The sequence below is a fragment of the Salvelinus sp. IW2-2015 genome, linkage group LG3 (assembly GCF_002910315.2).
Source record: "Salvelinus sp. IW2-2015 linkage group LG3, ASM291031v2, whole genome shotgun sequence".
NCBI lineage: Eukaryota > Metazoa > Chordata > Actinopteri > Salmoniformes > Salmonidae > Salvelinus > Salvelinus sp. IW2-2015.
In genome coordinates, this window is record NC_036840.1 from 20,035,752 (window position 1) to 20,059,962 (window position 24,211).

The 24,211-nt window shown below is 42.4% G+C and overlaps 1 protein-coding gene across 1 annotated transcript in view; it reads left to right on the forward strand.

Moving 5' to 3' along the window:
- The window catches only part of col4a6 (collagen, type IV, alpha 6), a 224,809-nt gene that overhangs the window by 190,824 nt on the left and 9,774 nt on the right, over positions 1-24,211 (forward strand). Inside the window, exons 21-37 of the mRNA XM_070449551.1 lie at positions 4,696-4,853; positions 5,096-5,278; positions 5,421-5,607; positions 7,479-7,520; positions 8,685-8,756; positions 8,863-8,970; positions 9,389-9,607; positions 9,898-10,059; positions 14,602-14,772; positions 15,063-15,206; positions 15,407-15,529; positions 16,010-16,191; positions 16,298-16,361; positions 16,619-16,801; positions 16,950-17,057; positions 17,249-17,440; positions 22,928-23,044. Of these exons, the coding sequence (XP_070305652.1) occupies positions 4,696-4,853; positions 5,096-5,278; positions 5,421-5,607; positions 7,479-7,520; positions 8,685-8,756; positions 8,863-8,970; positions 9,389-9,607; positions 9,898-10,059; positions 14,602-14,772; positions 15,063-15,206; positions 15,407-15,529; positions 16,010-16,191; positions 16,298-16,361; positions 16,619-16,801; positions 16,950-17,057; positions 17,249-17,440; positions 22,928-23,044 (2,415 nt within the window). The remainder of the gene's footprint in view (positions 1-4,695; positions 4,854-5,095; positions 5,279-5,420; positions 5,608-7,478; positions 7,521-8,684; positions 8,757-8,862; positions 8,971-9,388; positions 9,608-9,897; positions 10,060-14,601; positions 14,773-15,062; positions 15,207-15,406; positions 15,530-16,009; positions 16,192-16,297; positions 16,362-16,618; positions 16,802-16,949; positions 17,058-17,248; positions 17,441-22,927; positions 23,045-24,211) is intronic.

Sequence of the window (24,211 nt, forward strand, 5' to 3'; positions counted from 1 at the left end):
TTAAGTTTTTCTTTTAAGAAGCACTCCTTTTCTCGCGAGCTCTTTTATCCTGTTTAATCTGCACCTGTTGAGACTCGTTACCTGTATAAAAGACATCCCTGTCCGACACCACTCAACAAACAGATGTCCAACCTCTCCACAATGGCCAGAGGACCAGAGAGCTGTGTAAGCGACAATCAGAGATAAAATTGTGACCTGCACAAGGCTGGGATGGGCTACAGGACACATAGTGCAAGCAGCTTGGTGTGAGAAGGAAACAACTGTTGGCGCAATTATTAGAAAATGGAGAAGTTCATAAGATTGACGGGTCAGATTCCCCTCGGCGTGTCTGGATGCTCAATGTCTAAGATTTCACCTAGTCGTGGGGCGGAATCAATGATGGTATGAGGAAGTGATCGGGTAATCAGTCCCAGAAACTACACGGCAGACACTTGGTCAAATGAACTTGAGAGAAGCTGGTGATCCACAGTCTCAACAGTAAATACCTAATTAGATAACACACTTACGGCACCGTTCTATGGTATTAAAAATCCAATGCAGCGCACGCAAGGTCCCCCTGCCTTAGCCGTGCATGTCCGGGATCCCTGTACTTGCAACGGTTTGCCAAATTGTAACTCACTATCTGGGATGATCACATGGTGGAATGGGGAATGGTTTCATGTGTTAGTCTTTATTCGTGATGAAGTGTGACCTCCAGAAGGGAGGGAAATTAGGTAATGGGACTGAATATTTGAAGACATATTAATTGGTAGCTTTTTGAGACTAACTCACTCGCCGTGTTTTGGAGGAAGAAGAAGTATGAGTACAACCCCAAGAACACCATCCCACACCGTGAAGCATGGAGGGTGGAAACATCATTCTATTGGGGATGCTTTTCTGCAAAGGGGACAGGACGACTGCACCGTATTGAGGGAGGATGGATGGAGGGGCCATGTATCGCGAGATCTTGGCCAACAACTCCTTCCCTCAGTAAGAGCATCTGAAGATGGGTCGTGGCTGGGTCTTTCCAGCATGACAACGACACGAAACACACAGCCATGGCAACTAAGGAGTGGCTCCGTAAGAAGCATCTCAAGGTCTGGAGTGGCCTAGCCAGTCTCCAGACCTGAACCCAATAGAAAATCTCTTGGGATGGGAGCTGAAAGTCCGTATTGCCTAGCGACAGCCCCGAACCTGAAAGGATCTGGAGAAGATCTGTAGGGAGGAGTGGGCCAAAATCCTGCTGCGCAGTGTGTGCAAACCTAGTCAAGATACTACACGTGAACGATCTCTAGTGATTCTGAATTTCAAACAAAGGTTTCTGTACCAAATATTAAGTTCTGCTTTTCTGATGTTCAAATACTTATGTCATGCAATAAAATGCAAATTAATTACTTAAAAATCATACAATGTGATTTTCTGGATTTTTGTTTTAGATTCCGTCTCTCATAGTTGAGAGTTACCTATGATAAAATATACAGACCTCTACATGCTTTGTAAGTAGGAAAACCTGCAAAATCGGAGTGTATCAAATACTTGTTCTCCCCACTGTACATACAAACAATAAGTGGAGGCACCCTTCTTTTTTGTTTTCTCTTCCTGTTCATATTGAATTTATTATTTATATTAAACTCTCTGTATTTTCTTTAAACAAATATCTAGATATATATTGAATGGCAGACTACAGGTACAGGTTCTATAAACGTAGAATTTGAAATTGATAATGTACCCCTCCGCCCACCCCAAAAATATCACAACATTTTGTTTAGGGTAAAAAAATTATCAATCAAATAAATAGATCATGCTTCTCCCTAAACAGCAGGAAGCAAGTTGTACAGGCAACCTTCCTGCCTGTTTTGATTATGATGACACCATTTACTAGAATGTAGCAGCGACTATTCTAAAACCCTTAGATGCAGTGTACCATAACGCACTTCACTTTATCACAAGCTGACAGGTTTAATATTCATCACTGCCTCCTTTATCAGAAGGTTGCTGAACCGTTTCTTAATTCCCGCATATATCACTTCACTTCTCCCGTTTGTTTACACAGCTCTTCTGCTGATTAACGTCCAACATATCTCACTTCTCTGTTAAAGTTTTAAAAAATACGGGCACCAAATCCGCTCACAGGGTTGGATGAATCTTGAGGTCCCTTGTGTCTCTTCATGTTTTGGAATAATTTAAAAACGTCATTAAATTGGAATCCCTGGTGCCAACTAGTTAGTTATGACACTGGAGTTGGAAGGTGACAAACTGAGGTGCTAGAGTGTTTTGGAATTATGGTTGTCGTGTGGTTTATTTGGCTGTGGTTGTTGATGTAGTGTGTATCTGAGGTAATCCTTAGTTTATTTGTGTTGTTTGAGATATGTAAATGTGTGTTATTCTGAGGTAATTCCTGTAGTTTTTATTTGTGTGTATGTGATTGGATTGAGTGTGTATCTGAGGTAATCCTGTGAGTTATTTGTGTTGTTGAGATGTAGTGTGTATCTGAGGTAATCCTGTAGTTTATTTGTGTTTGTGAGATGAGTGTGTATCTGAGGTACCTGTAGTTTATTTGTGCTGCTTTATTGAATTTATTGAATTATTCATGTTTGGGTTGTTTGTTTTCTGGGCTCTGTTGTGAATTAGACCCTGGTCTCAATTGGGCCTCCCTGAAATAATAAAAAATTGAATCTGTACATCCAATTTTACACCTATAACTCTCGTACCCAGTTATTTCCCAACACCTACTCAAGTCTATTGGGTTATTATTACAGCGCTAAAATCAAATTGCCCCAATTTTGGGACAGTTAAGCTTTATGTATCTAGTCTCAGTCTCCGTTACCTTACCTTCCATCTTCCTCGTGTGGTCCAGGGGAGGGTGGGGTGACTGTAACTGCTCTGGGAGAAGGCCCCTCGGGTGGGGTGGGGCCACCGGGTGCTCTGGGGCTGATGGAAGACCTGGGGGGTTCGGACGTAAAGGCGAGAGCGGAGACCCTGGCATACCCCGGTTTCGCGAGGACAACCAGGAACACCTGTAAGTATCCAGGAATTTGACTATTATTTGAAGCTTACTTGTGTTTTGGGGCATTTTCTCCAAACATGTAAAAGTATAAAATGCTGCTGAAACGCTACGTTTACTCTAAAAATGAAAAGGTTATGTCTACTCACTGTACAAATACACATATTAAAAGTGTACATGCATTACTAGGTCCTGCTTCAGCAAATATTAAGTTCTGCTTTTCTGATGTATCAAATACTTATGTCATGCAATAAAATGCAAATTAATTACTTAAAAATCATACAATGTGATTTTCTGGATTTTTGTTTTAGATTCCGTCTCTCATAGTTGAAGTGTACCTATGATAAAAATTACAGACCTCTACATGCTTTGTAAGTAGGAAAACCTGCAAAATCGGCAGTGTATCAAATACTTGTTCTCCCCACTGTACATACAAACAATAAGTGGAGGCCACCCTTCTTTTTTGTTTTCTCTTCCTGTTCATATTGAATTTATTATTTATATTAAACTCTCTGTATTTCTTTAAACAAATATCTAGATATATATTGAATGGCAGACTACAGGTACAGGTTCTATAAACGTAGAATTTGAAATTGATAATGTACCCCTCCGCCCACCCCAAAAAATATCACAACATTTTTTGAGGGGTAAAAAAATTATCAATCAAATAAATAGATCATGCTTCTCCCTAAACAGCAGGAAGCAAGTTGTACAGGCAACCTTCCTGCCTGGTTTTGATTATGATGACACCATTTACTAGAATGTAGCAGCGACTATTCTAAAACCCCTTAGATGCAGTGTACCATAACGCACTTCACTTTATCACAAGGTGACAGGTTTAATATTCATCACTGCCTCCTTTATCAGAAGGTTGGCTGAACCGTTCTTAATTCCCGCATATATCACTTCACTTCTCCCGTTTTGTTTACACAGCTCTTCTGCATTAACGTCCAACATATCTCACTTCTCTGTTAAAGTTTTAAAAAATACGGGGCACCAAATCCGCTCACAGGGTTGGATGAATCTTGAGGTCCCTTGTGTCTCTTCATGTTTTGGAATAATTTAAAAACGTCATTAAATCTGGAATCCCTGGTGCCAATAGGTTAGTTTGGAACACTGATGAGGGCTGAATACACTGAGGCTTGCAGGTGTTTTGGATGGTTGTGGTGGTTTATTTGGGTTGTTGAGATGTAGTGTGTATCTGAGGTAATCCTGTAGTTTATTTGTGTTGTTGAGATGTAGTGTGTATCTGAGGTAATCCTGTAGTTTATTTGGTGTTGTTGAGATTGTAGTGTGTATCTGAGGTTAATCCTGTAGTTTATTTGTGTTGTTGAGATGTAAGTGTGTATCTGAGGTAATCCTGTAGTTTATTTGTGTTGTTGAGATGTAGTGTGTATCTGAGGTAATCCTGTAGTTTATTTGTGCTGCTTTATTGATTTATTGAATTATCATGTTTTGGGTTGTTTGTTTTCTGGGCTCTGTTGTGAATTAGACCCTGGTCTCAATTGGGCTCCCCTGAATAATAAAAAATTGAATCTGTACATCCATTTTACACTATAACTCTCGTACCCAGTTATTTCCCAACACCTCTCAAGTCTATTGGGTTATTATACAGCTGCAAATCAAATTGCCCAATTTTGGGACAGTTAAAGCTTTTATGTATCTTAATCTCAGTCTCCTTACCTTACCTTCCATCTTCCTCTGTGGTCCAGGGGAGCTGGGTGACTGTAACTGCCTGGGAGAAGGCACCTCGGGTGGGGTGGGGCCACCGGGTGCTCCTGGGGCTGATGGAAGACCTGGGGGGTTCGGACGTAAAGGCGAGAGCGGAGACCCTGGCATACCCGGTTTCGGAGGACAACCAGGAACACCTGTAAGTGATCAGGATTTGACTATTTGAAGCTTACTTGTGTTTTGGGGCATTTTCTCCAAACATGTAAAAGTATAATGCTGCTGAAACGTACGTTTACTCTAAAAATGAAGAAGGTTATGTCTACTCACTGTACAAATATCACATATTAAAAGTGTACATGCATTACTAGGTCTGCTTCACAAATCTGAGGTATGACGACAAACTACAGAATGTGATGGTAACACCTCTTCTTCTCCCCTCAGGGTCGTGCGGGTGAGAGGGGTTTCTTTGGGCGTAAAGGAGAGAAGGGTGCCTCCTTTTACCCGTCGTTCAGCCGGGGGATCAAGGGTGAACTTGGGGCCCAGGGTCCTCAGGGCCCCCCTGGAGACATGGGCCGACCCGGGAGAGATGGACTGCCTGGGTTCCCTGGACAGCCTGGGCCTCCTGTGAGTCACATGTACACACACTAATAGATACACACAGATACACTCGCGCACGTACTGTACCCAGCACACACATTTACACACCTTTATAGATACACGCCATGTCCTGTGTATTGTAATAGACCTGTTCTTCTCCACTCCCCAGGCTGATGTCGATGGCTACGGAACCGTCGGAGAGAGAGGTTTCCCAGGGTTCTCGGGGGCCAAAGGTCGCGCTGGTGAACCAGGAGAGAACGGGATTGGCTACGAGGGTACCGTCGGTACCCGCGGGTTGCCAGGCGACCCGGGCTTCACCGGGTTACCAGGGCAACCTGGTTTACCTGGCCCGCCAGGTATGTGCCACCCAACAAGGAGGCCGTGGAGAGAGAGAGTGTGTGAAAGTGTAAGAGAGAGAGATGTGAAAGTGTGTATACTTATCCTATTCTCTCCACAGGAGAACTACACGTAGACCAAGCAAACTGTCTAAAAGAACAACTTTGAGAATCCCACTTGCTTCCCATTGTGCGAACAACACAAAGTATTTCAGTAACTAAGGCTGCGTTTAGACAGGAAGCCCAATTCTGATCTTAACCAATCAGATCAGGTCTGAAAAATATTTTCAATGTGAAAAGATCAGATGTGATTGGTCAAAATATCAGAATTGGGCTGCTCGTCTAAACACACCCTAAGTACCACAGCCCTTCATTGGCTACAGACACACCAAAGAAAATACGTACAATTGGGGCATACAGAACAATACAATAGCAGTAGTAAGGTTGTTGCTAAAGCCGCCCACGCAGCTTGCTATGTCTTCAAGGTTTTCCTCTCTTCATTCATTCCCTTGCAGGCAGTTGATTGGTCAATTACAGGCCGTCATTAATGCGCTTATATCTTCTCTAGCCAACCTACCTCAGCCTTTAGCTACAGTACACTGTTAGAAAAAAGGGTTCCAAAAGGGTTCTTCGGCTGTCCCCGTACCAGAACTCGTTTTGGTTCCAGGGAGAACCCTTTTTGGTTTCACATCGAACCCTTTTGGGTTCCATGTAGAACCCTCTGTGAAAAGGGTCCTACATGGAACCAAAAAGGGTTCTTCAAAGGGTTCACCTATGGGGGCAGAAGCACTTTTTGTCTACGAGTATAGCTGCTTCACCAATTCACACAGATCGACAATAATTAATTTGCTGGGATTGCTCAATAATGGCTACTACTGAACTGTGATTTTTCAATCTCAGAGGAGAAAGAAATGGATGTTTAAAAATAATTAATACAAGTTAATGGATGTTAACGTAATGATAATTTAGAGTAAGTATACAGGAGACTGACAACTCCTGATAACACTGAGGCTGTCCTAATATGGACACCTTAATTGTAATAAAGAATGTTTTAACTACAATGGACTTTAGGCTAGCTAGCTAAGTCTTCTCTGAGATTGAATGACACAAAACCCAACAGCATTTTGCCACTCATATGAATGAACGTGTGTGTGACTGTTGCCTACGTTTTCTGATGCAATAATGCTAATGCTAATGCTAAAACGGATTCATTTATCTTTTTAATACGATACGTTATTCTTTTTTGAAGAGAGAGAGAGAGAATGAGGAAAGGTTGCAAAACAAAAGAGAGCAAACACACGAGACCTTTTCTTTTGCCGACTAAGCTATTAAGACATCTTTATCATTTTGTTCATATGTGGCACTCTCTCCCTCTCTTTCTCCTCTTCTGAAAGAGAATAACCTTGACCAACCATCTCAGAATGATTTTTACTTTGCTTATGCCTGAACTGAATGCTGAATCTCTGACCTCTGATTTGCTGTTTGTTTGTTTGAATGATTTTTAACTGGCTTATGCATTGATTTGCGTGACTGTATGCAAATGACCTGAATGACCTTGATTGGCTTGTCCTCTGCCGTCCTGTCCTCCCTGTATCCCCCCCGCCCTCTCTCTTTCTCTCTCTCCCGCTCTCTCCATCTTCCACTCGCTCTTCCTCTCGCTCTTCCTCTATCTCTCCCTCCCTCTCTTCCTCATCCTCTCTCTTCTTCTCTCTCTCCCTCTCGCTCTCTCTACACCTATCTCTTTCTCCTATCTCCTCTCTCTCTTCTCTCTCTCTCCTCTCTCTCTCTCTCTCTGACTCACTCTTTATATATTTTTCTCTCTCTCTCTCTCTCTTCATCCCTCCATCTCCATCCTTCCATCACTCTGACCCTGTGCATGTTTGTCTGACCAGGTGACAGCTGTGGGCAGGAGGGGGTTAATGACGCCGAGGGAGGTGAGAAGTTAAAGAGAACTGCCCTTGACAGAGAACCCCAGAGCCCTAGATATAGTCTTTAAGGCCAACTCTGTTTCAGATTCAGAGTTCCAATGGAGGCCATTTCGGCACCGGGAGTTCCAAGTCAATAGGATTCCATTGTTATGTTATTGTTATGGAACATTTTGGTGCCAAAATGGATGGCAGACAGTTGTCCCCGTACTGTGTACCTGTGGCTCGCTCAGAAGATACTAGATAGTCCTGTGGCTATTGTTTGGATGAAACACCCCAAGTGCTCATTCAAAGCTTGTAATGGTAGAGAAAGGAGCAACTGAACTCTTCAATGGACAGAATTGTAATTTACTCAACATGTCAATCATTTGTTCATGCTGTCACCAATGGAGGCACCTTGTTTCCCCATATGATTGGGATTCCATTGGGCTTGAATCAGTCGATGATTGACACTTGATGATGAACATTCTTCCCAGGTTTGAGTTCCAAGTAGCTCTGGTCCAGGGCATTACGTGAGGCTAGGTGGCTCAGCAACAGCAAGCCGCGTGTATCGCCCTGGACCAGAGCTAAGTTCCGAGCTACAGTACAATTCTCTTCCTCTGTCAGAAAATGGGCGGGAGCTTTCGGTGGCCATTGGCATGTAGCAGTGCACTACTTCACTCCTTCTCCTCCAATCAGAGCTGCTGAACCCTGGTGCATGTGTTAAGCTCCGCCTCTGCTAAGTGCTTAACCAATAGGGAGGGGGGAGGGCGATGGGAGGGTAGCCAATGAGACTTACATTGTAAGTGTAGTTTTTTTAATTGAAATAATACCAAAATAAAAGACATACATTTACTTACTAGCTGTGAATCACTTTTTACTGTCCGTACCTATAATATTGTCTTAATGAATTACTAACTACTTTTGATCAACAGATTGACATTAAAATCCTCACCATAATCGAAACGTAGTCGTAAATCACATAAATGCATATCCATAAACAAGCATACAAATAATAATAATGTGCTAGAGCGATGGCCAATATTTATGTATACACTAGACTGTGTGTACTTTAATATTACAATGGCATTGTATCAGTTTGACTGAGGCATAGAGGGCATAGAGGGCCTGTTTGTGTGTGTGCGTGTGTGTGTGTGTGTGCGTGCTAACCTTGATCTGACTGGCTGTTACTAGGGTTGACGGTACCTTGTCGTCTACCTGGCGAGGACGGAGAACCCGGCTACCCAGGATTACCTGGAAGAACAGGTATCGTATAGACATCATCACCATGGCAACACTTCCTGTTTTGTTTTTGTTTTTTTTACACGGAAGTTGACAATGTGTGTGTGTGTGTGTGTGTGTGTGTGTGTAGGTCCCAAGGGTGAGCCAGGTTTCCCAGGGGGTCCCGGTCGGCCCGGCTTTGATGGAGGGAAGGGAGAGAGAGGAGACCCTGGCTTCGGAGGTCAGCCTGGACCACAAGGTGACTAACACAGCTCATGTCTTACCCATTAAGTTCAACAATATCTCCACTCTTCTCTTTTCAAGCATGACCATCTAGTGACCACTAATCTGATTAAAACTGATATCTATGGTCCATTGTTGATATTTATAAGATATGACTTTATAGTCTAATGTTCTTGTTCCCATGAGCTCATGTTAATTAGCCTTGACAATATCACCACTCTTCTCTGTTCTAGTGACCACTGAAATCTATGGTCCATTGCTGCCAATTAGTGACCATAAAAATGTACTAAATGAAATTGACTTCTACTCACTCGTTTGTTGCTACCAACACAAATTACATTTAGTGTCTGCTAAATGGCATACTGTATATACAGTAAAAGTGAAAATAATGATTTATTGAATTTAACCAACTTTATCCCCCTCCCCCCTCTCAGGTTTCCCTGGCCCCAGAGGAGATGCTGGGGTCCCAGGTATCCCAGGCGAGGGCCGTCCAGGGGCCCCAGGGAAAAACGGGTTCCAGGGGCGGCCGGGGGGAAAGGGGCAGCCGGGGGAGGTTCTGGGGGCCTCAACAGGTCTCCCTGGATCACCTGGGTTCCCCGGAGGACCAGGAGACAAGGGAGAGCGAGGAGCATCGGGACTACCTGGAGGATCAGGTGGGTCTCAGCATGATATTGAACTAATAATCTGTTAAATGACCCTTTGGGGATCAGTAAAGTAATCTATGTATCTATTAATCAAACTTTGTCTGTCTCAATATGAAAATGGGGAACACTAAACTACCTACAACTTCAAAGGTTCAATGAAGCCTTCATAAGGCCTTTATAATGCCCACTTAGATGCTTTTATTCAGCGGGGATGTATGTTTCTATGTGGCTCTGTGTATCTGTACTATATGTTCCTGTGTGTCCTGCTGTATTTTACCCTGTGCCCTGTGTTCTCCCAGGTTTTGACGGACGGTCCGGTGTTTCCGGAGCTAAGGGTGAGCGCGGTACAGATGGCTACCCTGGAACTCCAGGTCTTCCTGGACTTCCCGGAGAGGGCAGACCGGGTGGATTTCCCGGTCCTGCCGGACCAGCCGGACGCAGGGGATTAACCGGATCTCCAGGTGAGAGTCGGAACGAGGGGGACTGTCATAGGATTTCTGGAATTTTGGAAATGTTTGGGAATGTTGTCATTAATCCATGGAATCAATTGATTCCAGATCCCAGGCATCTCCTAGTCGTCGGTGTCTTTCGTTTTCGCCCACAGCGCGTACAGACAGAGACTCTCTCCTCCGTGCCTGTGTGTTGATTGTGAATGCTCCCCACCACTCCTCTCCTTTATTGATATGTTCTCTCTATTTCTATTTTATTCTTCAGTTAGTTTCCACTGGTTGCCTGTTTGTGATCTCCATCACCAAAAGCATTTCTTCTCACCTCTCATTTTCTTTTCCATCTCCTCTTCCTTCTCCTCCTTCTTCCTCTCTTCCTGCACCATCACTATCGCCTACATCCGTCATTATCATCACTCCATCCCTCTCTTCTTGGTGATGGGTCTCTCCCTAGGCTGTCAAGGTGAGCTACTCCCTTCCCTTCATCCCTTCATCCCCCGCTCCGTCTTAGACCAGTCGCTCTAACCCTTGCCTCCTCCGTCCATCTTACCAACTCTAACTGCTCCTTGCGATTTGGAATTCCCCATTTTAGAACAACTGGCTTCTAGAACTACGAACTGTTCTAAAACCTTAACCATTTGAGTCCAAAGAAAGAGATGTAAAAAAAAAAAAGAAAGTTGTTGAACTTCATAGTATTTTTTCAGGTAGCACTAATCTTATAGGTGCAATCTTCATGTTGGATCTCTACTAAACCTAGGATTGCCAATTTCTGGAAACTTTCCCAAAATTCTCAGGTTTTCCAAAAATCCTGGTTAGAAGATTCCCGGATTTCCTGCTTATTCCCCCCTGATTCCATGGATCTTCCAACAAGGATTTCTGGAAATCCTGGGAATTTTACCAGAATTTTGCAACCCTAACTAAACATAACTTAAGCCTTGCTGGCAGCAATTGTGTGTGTCGCTGTAACATTGATAGGCTTGTGTGAACCCTTACCCTCATCTTAACCATCCAACCGACTCACCTCAACCTACGAGCCTAAAAGCCTGTTCTAGAAACATCTAGAAGATAGAAAGCTTCCAAAAGGGCATTTATCATGTGGTTGAGCTATCTAATTTTACTCTGGAATTGCACTTGAGTGTACAGTATATTTGATCATGAATATTGCCATGATCATTTTTCATCCCTTGATAAGAGATTTGAATGTAGCCTGTAACTATGTAAACCAGCAGGAATAATTTACATGTATCAATCTCATATTCCATACTTTCTCTCAATTTAAGTGCAATTGCAGCTTAAACTATGTCATGAAACAATGTAACTGAACATGTATTTACATTCTTGTTCACATGACTTGTTTGCGTTCTGAACTACAATAATTAAGCAATAAAGCACGAGGGGGTGTGGTATATGGCCAAAATACACTGTATACAGTACCAGTCAAAGGTTTGGACACACCTACAGTACTCATTCAAGGATTTTCTTTATTTTTACTATTTCCTACATTGTAGAATAATAGTGAAGACATCAAAACGATGAAATAGCACATTTGGAATCATGTAGTAACCAAAAAAGTGTTAAACAAATCAAAACATATTTTATATTTGAGGTTCTTCAAATAGCCACCCTTTGCCTTGGTGACAGCTTTGCACACTCTTGGCATTCTCTCAACCAGCTTCACCTGGAATGCTTTTCCAACAGTCTTGAAGGAGTTCCCACATATGCTGAGCACTTGTTGGCTGCTTTTCCTTCACTCTGCGGTTTGACTCATCCTAAACCATCTCAATTTGATTGAGGTCGGGTGATTGTGGAGGCCAGGTCATCTGATGCAGCACTCCATCACTCTCCTCTCGGTAAAATATCCTGTACACAGCCTGGAGGTGTGTTGGGTCATTGTCCTGTTGAAAAACAAATGATAGTCCCACTAAGCCCAAACCAGATGGGATGGCGTATTGCTGCAGAATGCTGTGGTAGCCATGCTGGTTAAGTGTGCCTTGAATTATAAATAAATCACAGACAGTGTCACCAGTAAAGCACCCCCACACCATAACACCTCGTCCATGCTTTACAGTGGGAAATACACATGCGGAGATCATCCGTTCACCCACATCGTATTTCACAAAGACACGGCGGTTGGAACCAAAAATGTCAAATTTGGACTCCAGACCCAAAGGACAGATTTCCACCAGTCTAATGTCCATTGATCGTGTTTCTTGGCCCAAGCAAGTCTCTTCTTATTATTGGTGTCCTTTAGTAGCGTTTTCTTTTGCAGCAAATCGACCATGAATGCCTGATTCACACAGTCTCCTCTGAACAGTTGATGTTGAGATGTGTCTGTTACTTGAACTCTGTGAAGCATTTATTTGGGCTGCAATTTCCGAAGCTGGTAACTCTAATGAACTTATCCTCTGCAGCAGAGGTAACTCTGGCTCTTCCATTCCTGTGGCAGTCTTCATGAGAGCCAGTTTCATCATAGCGCTTGATGGTTTTTGCGACTGCACTTGAAGAAACTCTCAAAGTTCTTGAAATGTTCCCGGATTGACTGACCTTCATGTCTTTAAGTAATGATGGACTGTCGTTTCTCATTGCTTGTTTGAGCTGTTCTTGACATAATATGGACTTGCTCTTTTACCAAATAGGGCTATTGTCTGTACACCACCCCTACCTTGTCACAACACAACTGATTGGCACTGTTAACTGTAAACTGAAAATGCATTCCAGGTGACTACCTCATGAAGCTGGTTGAGAAAATGCCAAGAGTACAAAAAGCTGTCATCAAGGCAAAGGGTGTTTATTTTTTCACCCGGATCACCCGACCTCAACCCAACTGAGATGGTTTGGGATGAGTTGGACCACAGAGTGAAGGAAAAGCAGTCAACAAGTGCTCAGCATATATGGGAACTCCTTCAAGACTGTTGGAAAAGTATTTCTCATGAAGCTGGTTGAAAGAATGCCAAGAGTGTGCAAAGCTGTCATCAAGGCAAAGGGTGGCTACTTTGAAGAATCTCAAATATAAAATATATTTTGATTTGTTTTAAATTTTGGTTACTATATGATTCCATTCGTGTTGTTTCATCGTTTTGATGTCTTCACTATTATTCTACAATGTAGAAAATAGTAAAAAATAAAGAAAAACCCTTAAATGAGTAGGTGTCCAAACTTTTGACTGGTACTGTATAGAAAAGTATGTGGACACCCCTTCTAAGTTAGTGGATTCAGCTATTTTAGCCACACCCGTTGCTGACAAGTGTATAAAATTGAGCTCACAGCCATGCAATCTCCATAGACAAACATTGGCAGTAGAATGGCCTTACTGAAGAGCTCAGAGACTTTCAACATGGCACTGTCATAGGATGCCACCTTTCCAGCAATTTAGTTCGTAAAATTTCTGCCCTGCTAGAGCTGCCCCGGCCAATGCTGTTATTGTGAAGTGGAAACGTCTAGGAACAACAACGTCTCAGCCGCGAAGTGGTAGGACACACAAGCTCACAGAATGTGACCGCTGAGTGCTGAAGCGCGTAGCTCGTACAAATCGTCTGTCCTCGGTTGCAACACTCAATACAGGGTTCCAAACGGCCTCTGGAAGCAACGTCAGCACAAGAACTGTTCATCTGGGTCTTCATGAAATGGGTTTCCATGGCCGAGCAGCCGCACACAAGCCTAAGATCACCATGCGCAATGCCAAGTGTCGGCTGGAGTGGTGTAATTGGACCATTGGAAACCTATAGGCAACGCATTCTCTGGAGTGATGAATCACCCTTCACCATCTGGCAGTCCGATGGACAAATCTGGTTTTGGTGGTTGCCAGGAGAATGCTACCTGCCCCAATGCATAGTGCCAACAACAGCATACAATGACATTCTAGACAATTCTGTGCTTCCAACTTTTTGACAACAGTTTGGGGAAGGCCCTTTCCTGTTTCAGCATGACAATGCCCCCGTGCACAAAGCGAGGTCCATAAGAAATGCGAGCCAGGCCTAATTGCCCAACATCAGTGCCTGACCTCACTAATGCTCTTGTGGCTGAATGGAAGCAAGTCCCCACAACAATGTACCAACATCTAGTGGAAATCCTTCCCAGAAGAGTGGAGACTGTTATAACAGCAAAGGGGGGACCAACTCCATATTATTGGGCATTATTTTGGAATGAGATGTTCGATGAGCAGGTGTCCACATACTTTTGTCTGTTATTATGCGCGACACAACGCGGAGAGCCTGGATACAGCCATTAGCCGTGGTATATTGGCCATATAGCACAAACCTCCAAGGTGCCTTGTTGCTATTATAAAATAAATGTTTTGTCTTAAACCACCCAGTTTATAATGTCATTTAGATACTGAATATGATTGTAGTATATGTCACAACAAGGTAAGTTTTTAACAGTGCAATAAAGGTAAGTTATGGTAAGTTTGGTTATTTTGATGTCTAATGTATGTGTTTATAAATCAGCACTTTCTCCCTGCCCTATTTGAACAATTCTTTAACATTAATCTAATGTACTCCATTGATTTTCAGAGGAAAGAGTTATGCCTGACTCGCTGTCCTCTCCCTCCCCGCCCAGGCTACCCCGGTGTGAAGGGAGCCAGAGGTGATGCAGGCTTTCCAGGCCCAGCTGGGATGAAGGGACAACCAGGAGATCCAGGAGGCGATGGCTCTCCAGGACTCAGGGGTCTTCCAGGACCACCGGGCCCCGGGGGAAGAGAGGGCATCCCTGGGGGACCAGGAAGAAAGGGTAAGGTGGTGGTGGATAACCGAACATACACACCTCCATAGCTAACTTCCAAGCCAAGGTAGGGTGGACACTCACAATAGTGCAAATCTCAAATTACACCATTCAGTGCAGTAGTTTTTAACCAGAGCCACGTCGGGCACTTGGCATTTTTAGAGAGATGAGTAGAGTAATTGGACCCATACCTACTATTGCTCTATTGATGTTTATTTGGCTTGAAAATGTCGATGTAAAGTGGATATTACTCAGATCCACGAGCCATTTTCTAATCATGATTCCTTTCCTGTTCACAGGCGAGAGCGGTTACCCCGGACTGGTGGGTTTCCCCGGAATGCCAGGTAACCCTGGAAGACCTGGAGGTCCAGGAGGGAAAGGAGCTCCCGGATTCTCAGGAAGAGACGGTCTGCCCGGAGATTTCGGAGCGCCAGGACCTAAAGGTGCAGGATTGGGAATGACAGAACTAATGGAATGATGGGAAGGGAGTGGATAGGGAGTAGATGATCATTTTAGTTTAGCTTCACAAATGTTTCTCTTCGGCTTGCTCAAACCCTATGGCGTAGAAGAAACCCTAACTGTATTATTTGGTTCAAAGAGAAACGGAATGATGTGGCTTCTCTCTTATGTGTGTGTGTTCCAGGTGACAGAGGTAACGCTGGTCCACCCGGCGCACCCTCTCGACCCGTCAGAGTTGAGTACATTGAGAAGGGACAGATGGGCGACAATGGGGCCAACGGTCTACCCGGTTTCCCTGGACCTAGAGGTAGGTGGTAGGCTACAAATCAAAATTGTCATCCGTTTTGTGCCAAATGTGGGTCACCAACAAGGTCTTACATCTGCCATTTTGTTACAAATGTGTGCCACTAACCTAGGCTGAAGATAACAAAGGTTAATACAAGAGGGTTCTAATATCCCATCACTCTTTACGTAAATGCGGAAGATTTCGAAACAATCGGACCAGAGATGCTAGTTAGCAACGGTGCTGGTCCTATGAATCTGTTTATTTTCAAAAGCATCCTCTTGGAATTATTACGTTATCCAGTTTAGGACATCTTCAACCTGGCCACCATCAAGCTCCTGCAGCAGCCATTTTGTGCTAAACGTGTGTCACCAACAAGCTCCTGCAGCCGCCATTTTAGATCAAATGCTCATCACGAACAAGCTCCTTCAGCCGCCATTAAGGATCAAATGCGTATCACCAACAAGCTCCTACATCCTCCATTTTGTGCCTCCCTGTCCCCAGGTGACAAGGGTTTCCCAGGGCTGCCTGGTCGACAGGGTTTGCCCGGACTGCCTGGTTATGCTGACAGGGCTAAAGGAGAACAAGGACTTTCTGGTCTCCCTGGGCGCCCAGCCGGGCCAGGCTACCCAGGGCCTAAAGGATCTCCCGGTATCATCGGCTTCCCTGGCATGCCTGGACCTAGGGTAGGCACATACACCACCATACAAATAGTTTAACAGTGATGTTGTAGGCAGTAGACAGAAGTGGCAGTTGATGTTATACTGAGTTTGACATATTATTGTTCTGTAGGGTGACGATGGCGAACCTGGTTTCCCTGGAAACCCCGGAGTCTTTGGTCAGCCAGGTGCTAAAGGTGAGTAGCTGTCGCATCACCTGTTGTATACCTACCTGTGAACCTCATGTCATCTTACTGTACCTATGTTGGTCTCTTCCCTGTGCTATTCTCTTAACTGTAGTCCCTTACCATTGTTGGTCTCTTATCTGTGCTATTCTCTTAACTGTATTCTCTTACCCGTTGTATTCTGTTATCTCTGCCATTCTTTCCTGTACCTTTTCAGTGTAAAGGTTTTGTATTGGTAAGTTCTTACCTGTATATTGTATGGTTCTCAGGTGAGCGAGGTGACTCGTCCGGCTACCCCGGAGGTCCCGGAGCTAAAGGTGAGGCCGGAACCCCTGGTTACTCAGGTGACCCAGGTGCTAAAGGCGCCCCCGGGGACAACGGTTTCGCAGGCGGCCCTGGGTTCAACGGACAGAAGGGAGCACCGGGAGATCGAGGAATAACCGGACAAATGGGTGAGTGGGGATGATAATGTCACAGGAAGTGATGTCATAAAGGCCACACAGATTAATAATGTCACAGGAAGTGATATAGAAAAAAAGAGGGAAAGAAACCTTATCATTATTAATATTTTCTTTACATTAATTTGTCCCCCCTTCTCAGGTACCCCTGGTTTCACTGGCGCTAAGGGTCTGAACGGATACCCAGGAGGAAGAGGTCTGGACGGGATGCCTGGCCGCTCCGGCTCCCCTGGAACATCTGGAGAGAAAGGTTTGTTTCGACACTCTGAACCATAGTCTCCTCTAGCTTTTCCATGCCACACATTACCATTGTTAATACAACATCATTGGCCTGAGAGAAAATGGTTCTTTATCTTAAACTGACATGGCTTGCTCGAACATAACTTTAGTATGTTTTATTTTAGGCGATATTATAATGCAATAATAGTATTCTTTCTCAAGGTCTGCCGGGATCTCCTGGTCTTGATGGGCTCAACGGACTGGCTGGACCCAAGGGTCTACCAGGAACCCCAGGTTATAGTGACGGGGGTCGTCCCGGCACTCCTGGAGCAGCCGGTCTGAAGGGAGAAAGGGGCTCCTCCATCCCAGGTGGACCTGGGTACAATGGAGAGAAGGGAGCTAGAGGAGAGTCAGGTGAGAAAGATCAATCAATCAGAATCAAATAATCAATCAAATGTATTTTATAACACTTTTTATATCGGCAGTAGTCACAAAGTGCTTTAAAGATAGGCGGCTTACAACCCCAAAGAGCAAGCAATGCAGGTGTAAAAGCACAGATGAGCGTAGATGAGTAACCTTGATGAGTAACGTGATGACCGACTCCAACCCTAACACTGCCTATAGACTTGTGTTAGCTCCCTGAGCTAATGCCTATGCTTTAGCTCAGCGGGCTAACACAGTCTTGTGGCGTGCAGAAGACCAGGGTTTCGAACACTGGTTGGTCACACAGACATAGATAATATACAGTGCCTTGGGAAAGTATTCAGACCCCTTGACTTTTTCCATATTTTGTTACGTTACAGCCTTATTCTACAATTGATTAAATTGTTTTTTCCCCTCATCAATCTACACACAATACCCCATAATGACAGAGCGAAAACAGGTTTCTAGAATTTTTGCAGATTTATAAAAATAAATAAAAAATAGACCCTTTGCTATCAGACTGGAATTTGAGCTCAGGTGCATCCTGTTTCCATTGATCATCGTTGAGATGTTTCTACAACTTGATTGGAGTCCACCTGTGGTAAATTAAATTGATTGGACATGATTTGGAAAGACACACACCTGTCTATATAAGGTCCCACAGTTGACAGTGCATGTCAGAGCGAAAACCAAGCGATGAGGTCGAAGGAATTGTCCGTAGACAGGATTGTGTCAAGGCACAGATCTAGGGAAGGGTACTAAAACATTTCTGCATCATTGAAGGTCCCCAAGCACTCATTCTTAAATGGAAGACGTTTGGAACCACCAAGACTCTTCCTAGAGCTGGCCACCCGGTCAAACTGAGCAATCGAGGGAGAAGGGCTTTGGTCAGGGAGGTGACCAACAACCCGATGGTCACTGGCAGAGCTCCAGAGTTCCTCTGTGGAGATGGGAGAACCTTTCAGAAGGACAACTGTCTCTGCAGCACTCCACCAATCAGTGGCCGATGGAAGCCACTAAGAGTATTATATAATTGATCGAGTGACTATGGCTTTTCAAGTAACCTCGCAGTGCCATTTACAGAGTTAGCTTTAGGTAAATGTTGTGATTTTTCAGCAATTTCTGAACCGGCGACCAAAAACAAGCTACATATGGGCAGTACCAAAACACGTGATCTAATGATTCTGTCTCTTTGCAGCAAAATCTGCAGAGCTGGGATGGTTGTATTCCCCATTGCCATAACTTTTTATTTGTTGCAAGAATTTTGTATAATAATTTGAATCCGGAATTGTTTTGTGTATCAGTTCATAAACCGTGTGCCATGAAAATCTCTTCCCAACTATTTTACAACTTGTATGGTGCAGCTGTACATTTTTTGGTCCTTAAATGAACCTGGTTTACTTTTTTATTTATCACAATTGTGACCGACTGTCTAGATTCGGTCTGATGTAGCAAAATGTAAAAGTTTGATGTAGTTTATTAGTCACAGGATACAGAAGGTGTAAATCGTACAGTGATAGTACTTGCATAGTAGCAATATCAAAAACAGAAAGTGTTCAGATAAAAATATTTTATTCATATTTTATCGTTATTGGATGACGCTTACCCGACACACTTGTCTAAATGAATGGGTCATGTGAAAGAAATGCTATAACCAAACTTCAGCCACATCTAGCTGAGTGGATGGGAAACTATTGTCTAGACATGTACACATGTTCATGAAATACAATCGATGGCCATAATCACCCCCAGACACACTTGCTAATTTGATGGGTCATGTAATAATCCGGCCGAAGTGGAGTGTTTTGTTTAGACATGCAGCTAGCTAGCTAACTAGCTAGCTAAACAATGAACCGGCATAACCCCAACTTCTACTTCTACCAATTCAAATGTTTTCATAGCTGTAGTATGAATCTGCAGGTGGCTAAAGCTAACAAACCTGGTTCAATGTTAACTAGCTAACATTAGGCTATAACTAGCAATACAAATGGGGATTTCTGATTCAAATAATAGTACTACACAGATTACACACGTAATGTTAGCTAGCGAGCCAGCAAGCTAATGTTTGCTAGCTAACTAACGGTATGCTTTAACTTGCAATAAAAATGACTTTCTGACAAAATTAGAAACATATCTGGAAAATGTAGCTAGACTCTTACCCATATACATGGATGAACGCTTCACGGCAGACTGGAACCATTTAACTCATCTTGTTTGGCCAGCTTTGTGTCAAGCCACTCCGGTTCACACTGATTGTGGCGTGTGCAGAAAGTAGCCCATCACTTTTTCCTACAGATCTGTCGATTCAGGGCATCAATGTTGTTGAGAAAAGTAGCAAAACTTTTGTAGTTTTCGATGGCTAACGTTATATCTTTCAAAAACGGCGCAGTAGAAATGACTGTCAACACATACTGAACAGCTCATGTTATAGACAAAAGCATGCTACATGGCAGACCAATCCAAACTCATCTCCCGGCATGTCCAGCCCATACATTATCTCAGCCAATCATGGCTAGTGGGAACGTTCCTGTCTTTTTCCATGGCTAAACCAACTAGGCTCGTAATTTAACCATTGTATTCGTATTTATGGATGGAATACAAGTTTGTTATTAAGGCACATGAAAGTTCATATGTTCCAGAAGGCATTTCTGCCCAAAAACTCATTTTGATAAAAAATAAATGTTTACGTTCAAATGCTGCTCCTGAGAAGTAAAAGTCACCCAGTAAAGTTCTACTTGAGTAAAAGTATAACATTATTTGGTTTAAAATATACTTAAGTATCAAAAGTAAAAGTATAAATCATTTATAATTCCTTATATTAAGCAAACCAGATGACACCATTTTCTTTTTTTAAATTATTTTTTTTACGGAAAGCCAGGGGCACACTCCAACATTCAGACATAATTTACAAACAAAGCATGTCGGTTTAGTCAGTCCACCAGATCAGAGGCAGTGGGGATGACCGGGGATGTTCGGTTGATAAGTGTGTGAATTGGACTATTTTTCTGTCCTGCTAAGAAATCAAAATGTAACGAGTACTTTTGGGTGTCAAGGAAAGTGTATGGAGTGCAAAGTACAATATTTTCTTAATGAATGTAGTGAAGAAAAATTAAAAGTAGTCCAAAATGTAAATAGTAAAGTACAGATACCCCAAAAAATGACTTAAGTAGTACTTTAAAGTATTTTTACTTAAATACTTTCCTGAAACGAGTCACAATTTTCTTTTGCCAATTTTAACCTTTAATGCAGGGCCAACAAGTTCCTTACCTTCTCCCCTTTCCACATAACTCAACAACAAAAAATTGCTGTAATGCTGCAGTCAGTTGGTTGTAATTTTGGATAGAGCAGAAATGTCCATATATGTTTGTTATCTGCATGTGTGACATAACTCCACCAGTCCTATTTATGATATAATTTACAAAGATTATATATATGTTTTTTATCAATTAGTATATTTGAGCTCAACACTAATATTTGTTGTAATATTTGTTATGTCTTTTGTGGTTTATTCAACTGAAATTGGAACCAGCTTTCTTTTGCTTGTTTTAAAAGTAGCAATATTTTGGAGATTATTTCATTTTCAAATAACCGAAAGCGAGAGGTTGTAATCTGAATGAAGGGAAAAAGGCATTCTTTACTAATCTGCTAGAGAAACAGTTTTAATTTAATTATAGTTTTTGTATGCCTTTAGTGAAAGGTACTATGCTTTAATATTTAATAATTTTAGCCCTACGAATTCATATTCATTATATAAAAAGGCAGTTTAATTTTGTCTGGCTTGTCGTTCCAAATGAATTGGAAAAAGTTTGCTCATATAATTACAAAAACAAATCGTTAGGTGTAGGCAGGGCCATAAGTAAATAGTTAGTCTGGGTATGACTAAAAAATTAATTAGGGTGATGTTTCCACAAATAAACAGGTGTTGTCCTTGCCATGTTTGCAAGATCTTATCTAATTTGGCTAACTGTCTATTAAAATGTATTGTAGTGAGAGAATTTCTTTATTTTGGGATATGCATACCGAGTATGTCCACTTCACCGTCGGACCATTTTATTGGTAAACTACACGGTAATGTAAAAGTAGTATTTTTTAGCGATCCAATATGTAATATGGCTTACATATCATAATTTGGTTTTAATCCAGAGAGGTTAGAGAAATGATCTAGATCCTCTATGAGGCTGTGCAGGGATCCAACCTCTCACAGCTTTGTTTTTTAAGCCCTGGATTTCTCGCCCCTTGATATTATTGTTGGATCTGATTTTAATAATAGCTAACATTTCGATGGCCATAATAAATAGATATGCCGATTGTAGGCAACCTTGTTTTATTCCTCTTGACAATTTAATACTTTCTGAGAAGTAGCTATTATTTACCATTTTACACCTGGGGGAACTATACATAACTTTAACCCATTGTATAAGAGTTTCTCGTAAATTAAAATTGTCCAGGCATTTATATATAAATTCCAGTTGTGGTTTATCAAAGGCCTTTTCAAAGTCAGCTATGAATACCAGGCCTGGTTTCCCTGATTTTTCATAGTGTCTTATTGTTTCCAGTACTTGTCTTATATTATCTCCAATGTATTGTCCATGTAAAAAACATGTCTGATTAGGATGAATAATATCCGACAATACGTTTTTATTTCTATGCAATTTGCTAGGATTTTGGCATCGCAACAATGAAGTGTAAGAGTTTCCAGTTTTTTAGGTGGACTGGATCTTTATATTTACCACCTGGGTCCTGTTTCAGTAATAGTGAAATCAGACCTTGCTAAGTATCTGATAGTCTACTATTTTTATAGGAGTAGTTAAAACATGCTAATAACGGACCTCTGAGTACATTGAAAAAAAGGTTTGATATGCCTCAACTGGTATGCCATCCAGCCCTGGCCTATTAGTTCCTCTATTTCCTTTGTTAATATAAATATTTTAACCAAAATTGTTTTTGTTTTAAAGAGGAGTATTGAATTGAATGGCCTCTTAAGACACATTTAAAAGTGTCCCATACAATAAGGTGATCTGCTGTACCTATGTTATGTAGGACAAAGTCAGTCATAAATTATTCTGTCTTGGTTAAAAACAAGTTGTCATCCAGTAGGCTCTGATAAAATGTCCAATATCCTCGCCCTTGCGGAAATTCTGTAAGAGTAATGTGTATACCAATTATTTGATGGTCCGACCACATTCGGTCCCCATCAACACTCTTAACTTTTGGTGGCAGCGAGAATAACATAAGAAAGTAGTCAAGATGACTAGCTTGATTGAGCCTCCGCCATCCATGATTTCCTTAAGTGCATGAAGGTGATAGTTTACGGTCCATAATATATTTCTTGTTTCACTATTCCCTGTAATTTCCTGTAATAGTGTACTTCTTTTGACCAGAGTCGGTTTCTAAAGCAGAAACAGTGATGCACCAAGGGTAACTTGTGTGTGTGTGTGTGTGTGTTGATGCTGACCACAACTCTTGTCTGGATGTCAGGGGGTCCTGGTGTGACGGGCTTCCCAGGTATGCCTGGTCCTCGCGGGGAGACTGTCTTTTCTAACATCCCTGGACCACTGGGAGACCCTGGCCTGCCAGGAATCGATGGAGAAGAAGGTAATTTAACCCTTCATTTGGTCTTTTACAAAACTATAGATTAATTGTAATTTATACATTTTACTTATTTTGTACATACAGTTGAAGTCAGAAGTTTACATACACTTAAGTTGGAGTCAATAAAACTAGTTTTTCAACCACTCCACAAGTCATTTTTCCAACAATCGTTTACAGACAGATTATTTCACTTATAATTCACTGTATCACAATTCCAGTGGGTCAGAAGTTTACATACACTAAGTTGACTGTGCCTTTAACAGCTAGGAAAATTCCAGAAAATTATGTCATGGCTTTAGAAGCTTCTGATAATTGACATCGTTTGAGTCAATTGGATGTGTACCTGTGGATGTATTTCAAGGCCTACCTTCAAACTCAGTGCCTCTCAAACTCAGTGACATCATGAGAAAATCAAAAGAAATCAATTAAGACCATGGGACCACGCAGCCGTCATACCGCTCAGAAAGGAGATGCGTTCTGTCTCCTAGAGATGAGCGTACTTTGGTGCGGAAAGTGCAAATCAATCCCAGAACAACAGCAAAGGACCTTGTGAATATGCTGGAGGAAACAGGTACAAAAGTATCTATATCCACAGTAAAACGAGTCCTATATCGACATAAACTGAAAGTCCGCTCAGCAAGGAAGAAGCCACTGCTCCAAAACCGCCATAAAAAAGCCAGACTATGGTTTGCAACTGCACATGGGGACAAAGATCGTACTTTTTGGAGAAATGTTCTCTGGTCTGATGAAACAAAAATAGAACTGTTTGGCCATAATGACCGTCGTTATGTTTGGAGGAAAACACCTTCCCAACCGTGAAGCACGGGGGTGGCAGCATCATGTTGTGGGGGTGCTTTGCTGAAGGAGGGACTGGTGCACTTCATAAAATAGATGGCATCATGAGGGAGGAAAATTATGTGGATATATTGAAGCAAAATCTCAAGACATCAGTCAGGAAGTTAAAGCTTGGTCGCAAATGGGTCTTCAAAATGGACAATGACCCCAAGCATACTTACAAAGTTGTGGCAAAATGGCTTAAGGACAAGAAAGTCAAGGTATTGGAGTGGCCATCACAAGGCCCTGACCTCAATCCTATATAATATTTGTGAGCAGAGCTGAAAAAGTGTGTGCGAGCAAGGAGGACTACAAACCTGACTCCATTACATCAGG